The sequence below is a fragment of the Oncorhynchus kisutch genome, linkage group LG30, assembly GCF_002021735.2.
Source record: "Oncorhynchus kisutch isolate 150728-3 linkage group LG30, Okis_V2, whole genome shotgun sequence".
Classification (NCBI taxonomy): Eukaryota; Metazoa; Chordata; class Actinopteri; order Salmoniformes; family Salmonidae; genus Oncorhynchus; species Oncorhynchus kisutch.
In genome coordinates, this window is record NC_034203.2 from 48586861 (window position 1) to 48592149 (window position 5289).

A 5289-nucleotide genomic window follows, 5' to 3' on the forward strand; every position below is an offset into this window, starting at 1 on the left:
TCTATTGTGTGGGCTCCCGAGTGGCGCAGCGGTCTAAGGCACTGCGTTTTAGTGCTAGAGGCGTCACTACAGACTCCCTGGTTCAGAGGTCTAAGGCACTGCGTTTTATTGCTAGAGGCGTCACTACAGAGTCCCTGGTTCAGAGGTCTAAGGCACTGCATTTTAGTGCTAGAGGCGTCACTACAGACTCCCTGGTTCAGCGGTCTAAGACACTGCATTTTAGTGCTAGAGGCGACACTACAGACTCCCTGGTTCGAATCCAGGCTGTATCACAACGGCTTAACTAACTTGACTTGCCTAGTTAAATAAATATAACATATGTTAATGCATCGATTCGTCCCCTAATCAAACTGAACCGCTTCAAACTAAAATGTATCGTTCCCATATCGCCTTGAAAGAGAATGTACATCCCTAGTTCTGTCCAGACTACGGTTCTGACCGACAAATACACTGGATTGTTTGCGCTCCTACAAAAGTCTAAGACGTACTAAGTCTGGTCTCTTTCGTGTACCGTAGCAGTGCCGTACATCAGATGCAATTGTCGAAGTGCTTCATCCACAACAGAGGTCACAAACAGACAGGTACAACCGTTACATACTATAACGCGTTTATACTATTACAAAAACATTAAATAAAACGTAAGTGTTTGATATATAAATATATTGTACTACTGAAGACTTAGATTTAATTGTTTCATGGTTAAATGTGTCATTGCTGCTTCCCGAGGTCCTCTGCTAATGTTAAAAGCAGGCTAACTAGCTTGCTAGCTCCATAGTCGGCAGGCTGTGCTAGTTATCTAGCTAACTACAGTACAATCCAAGAGTATCCGATCATGGAACCCTAACATCTCTATGGTACTATGACATTCTTACAATATGTGGTGTGTCCTGTATGCTTTCATGAACTAATTTAGCTAGCTAGTTCCACAACTCAAACCCCCTGACGCTGTGTGTTAGGATGGGAGGAGACCACGGCAGTAAATTAAACCTGCCAGACTTTAAGCAGTGGAAGGTCGAGGGAACACCTCTGGAGTTCACACAGCAGAGGCTGGCAGCTAGAGGTCTGAAGGACCCATGGGCACGGTGAGAGAGAGGGAGATCGTTGCATTAAAGATGTGTACATGTACAGTGCCTTCGGAAAGTATTCAGACCCCTTGACTTTGTCCACATCTTGTTAAATTACAACCTTGTTCTAAAATGGATTTTAAAAATATATAAAACCCCCCAGCAATCTACACACAATACCCCATAATGACAGCGAAAACAGGTTTTTAGAAATGTTTGTAAATTCATTAAAAATAGAAAAATGGATACCTTACTTGCATAAGTATTCAGAACTTTTGCTATTGCTACTTTTGCTATCAGGCCTAAATGATAGTACCCAAGAAGACTCAAGGCTGTAATCGCTGCCAAAGATGCTTCAGCAAAGTACTGAGTGAAGAGTTTGAATACTTATGTTAAATGTAATATTTCAGTATTATTAAAAAAATATACATTACGGGGTACCGTGGCGTCATCACGGTGTACCGTGGCGTCATTACGGTGTACCGTGGCGTCATCACGGTGTACCGTGGCGTCATTACGGTGTACCGTGGCGTCATTACGGTGTACCGTGGCGTCATTACGGGGTACCGTGGCGTCATTACGGGGTATCGTGTGTAGATTGTGGGAAAAGTCAAGCGGTCTGAATACTTCCCAAAGGCTCTGTGTGATACTGATGTTTCTCTCTCCCACAGTAACGAGGTGTGGAGGTACGTGGGAGGCTTCAGTCGTCCTGTATCCCTGGGAGACGTGATGCTGAGGGGCTTTAAATGGGGCTTTGCTGCCTTCGCTGTGGCTCTGACTGTAGAGTACGCTCTCTTTCCCCCAAAGAAGTCTGACCACTGACCTCTAACCCCAGAACGCTTCGGAACACGACCGGATCAGATGTTTTTTCTGTATAATAAATGTTGAGTGTTGTCATCCACTAAATGGGCTGGTTGTGTTGGTGTAGTGTGGTTGGTGTGGTGTGGTGTGGTTGGTAATGGTATTACTCTCCCTGCTACAACTCTGACACTGAAAAAGGCACACGACCAGGGTTTCTATGTTTGCAGTGTTCCTGTAAATTAGGCTACTTTGAAAACAAAATATATTGGTTGCAGGTTTTTGGGCTACTTCTAAATTGCACTGCGGCCACCATCTATTCCTTTTACTTTGAGGCAGGTTGTTGCTGAGCGACTGGTGGGATGGAGGGGGAGGTGCTGTTGCTGAGCGACTGGTGGGATGGAGGGGGAGGTGCTGTTGCTGAGCGACTGGTGGGATGGAGGGGGAGGTGCTGTTGCTGAGCGACTGGTGGGATGGAGGGGGAGGTGCTGTTGCTGAGCAACTGGTGGGATGGAGGGGGATGTGCTGTTGCTGAGCGACTGGTGGGATGGAGGGGGATGTGTTGAGAGAGTACTGCCGACGAGTCACTTGAGTGAGAGGAGAGGAGCATGTCATGACAAGTGATGTGAGAACAAGGTAATATGGAGACACCTATTGGATAAATGTGGCTATTCCTCTTGCTGCAAATTTATTTGGGGGGTTAGTTTTTAGGTCTTGTGGGTTGGTCATTGCGCAAAATGTTTTACTCGGCACAGTTCAGCTTTCACCATCTTGATTTTTTTAACACAGCTGGGGTCATTAGTCCGTAGCAAAATGTTTCACAACCCAAATTCGGCCAGGTCCCTCGAAACATTTTGACCGTTTAGTTCCCTTATTCTCAGAGACTCTGTTGCTGTTTCACTCCGTTTACTCTACTGAAGGAGACCCAGGTGTGCTGGTGGTGGAATAGAACAAGTGGAATGGCTGGGAATCCTCCAGGTGTTTAGGAAATACTGGTATACACTTTTTATACACACATTTTCTGAAATTCTAAGTTAAAGGAGATTCATGTTGTGGCTCTGCTCTCACGGTCAGTCCTGCTTCCTCTTCCTGGTTGTTAACCTCGACAAGCACTTTGCCGTCAGCAGGACAACGACCATCACCACCAGGCCGCCCAGGCCGTCAGCAGGACAACGACCATCACCACCAGGCCGTCAGCAGGACATGAAACATGCGACCAACACATTTTGTTCACCATGTGATAGGCCCAATTAAATGGGATGCACACAATCATTTGTTGTATGGCTATTTAGGGAATATGAACTCATGGCCGGAAAATGAATGAGAAATGTATTCTGCAATGTGGTGTTTAAAAAAAAAAATGTATAAACGAAATTTCAGTGTTCAGAAGTAGCCTAGAAAACCGTCTATTCTACTGCTAAACTGCGCGGTTAAAACGCGGAGAGCAACAAACTGCTTGAAATAGCTTATTTACTACTGTGAAATGTGTCTCATTAAATAGGGATGGGGTGAATGGTAGCCTATCCGAACTTGTTGTAGGTCTTGTTGTATATTCTGCGAGTCAGAAAAGGTAAGGAATTTATTTTGCAATGATCTTGTAAATGAAATAAATAGTAGGAAATATGCTTTTATTTCTAATTATTTTCATATGCAAAGTAGAAATACTTTTTGCTCTTTTAAACAGCAAACGATTTCTATTGAGCAACCTGTTATTGTTCTGAATAAGTTTCAGCATATATATTCCACATGACTACTACTAAACTACGTTTAGATATATATATTCCACATGACTACTACTAAACTACGTTTAGATATATATTCCACATGACTACATTTAGATATATATTCCACATGACTACTACTAAACTACGTTTAGATATATATTCCACATGACTACTACTAAACTACATTTATATATATATTCCACATGACTACTACTAAACTACATTTATATATATATTCCACATGACTACTACTAAACTACATTTATATATATATTCCACATGACTACTACTAAACTACATTTATATATATATTCCACATGACTACTACTAAACTACATTTATATATATATTCCACATGACTACTACTAAACTACATTTAGATATATATTCCACATGACTACTACTAAACTACGTTTAGATATATATTCCACATGACTACTACTAAACTACGTTTGTGTTCTGGCAGCGAGTCTGCACGATCTAAGGTTGGCGGGAAAGATCGGCACATTCATGTCAAGTTCCGTTTTTACGATTGCAACTTTCAGTTTTCTGTGAAAACTGACGCATGTATGTTAGGTGCATATGCAACGTTTCTAAATGAGGCTGCTGGTTCTGAACGTGAACACAGCCGATCCCTACCTGTGTGTGAGGACACAGGGGGACCCCCAGCCGTACCCCTGACTGGGCTCAGGTGCTGTGTGGAAGGGCGTCTATAGGGGTGTAGCAGGACTACTTCCCCTCACTGGGCCTTTACTAGTCCTGTATTAACAGACCTATATATAGACAGGTGTTTACTAGTCCTGTATTAACAGACCTATATACAGACAGGTGTTTACTAGTCCTGTATTAACAGACCTATATACAGACAGACAGGTGTTTACTAGTCCTGTATTAACAGACCTATATACAGACAGGTGTTTACTAGTCCTGTATTAACAGACCTATATACAGACAGACAGGTGTTTACTAGTCCTGTATTAACAGACCTATATATAGACAGGTGTTTACTAGTCCTGTATTAACAGACCTATATATAGACAGGTGTTTACTAGTCCTGTATTAACAGACCTATATACAGACAGACAGGTGTTTACTAGTCCTGTATTAACAGACCTATATACAGACAGGTGTTTACTAGTCCTGTATTAACAGACCTATATACAGACAGACAGGTGTTTACTAGTCCTGTATTAACAGACCTATATACAGACAGACAGGTGTTTACTAGTCCTGTATTAACAGACCTATATACAGACAGACAGGTGTTTACTAGTCCTGTATTAACAGACCTATATATAGACAGACAGGTGTTTACTAGTCCTGTATTAACAGACCTATATATAGACAGGTGTTTACTAGTCCTGTATTAACAGACCTATATACAGACAGACAGGTGTTTACTAGTCCTGTATTAACAGACCTATATACAGACAGACAGGTGTTTACTAGTCCTGTATTAACAGATCTATATACAGACAGGTGTTTACTAGTCCTGTATTAACAGACCTATATATAGACAGACAGGTGTTTACTAGTCCTGTATTAACAGACCTATATACAGACAGACAGGTGTTTACTAGTCCTGTATTAACAGACCTATATATAGACAGGTGTTTACTAGTCCTGTATTAACAGACCTATATACAGACAGACAGGTGTTTACTAGTCCTGTATTAACAGACCTATATACAGACAGACAGGTG

General features: G+C 41.9%; 1 protein-coding gene across 1 annotated transcript; it reads left to right on the plus strand.

Annotated features, from left to right (window-relative positions):
* Nucleotides 1-452: 452 nt before the first annotated feature.
* ndufb3 (NADH:ubiquinone oxidoreductase subunit B3) lies at nt 453-1970 on the plus strand. Its single transcript, XM_020471360.2, has 3 exons — nt 453-581; nt 957-1082; nt 1736-1970. Exons 2-3 carry the CDS (start codon nt 958-960, stop codon nt 1884-1886), a joined length of 276 nt encoding a protein of 91 aa, XP_020326949.1. The 5' UTR covers nt 453-581; nt 957; the 3' UTR covers nt 1887-1970.
* The last annotated feature ends 3319 nt before the right edge of the window (nt 1971-5289 follow it).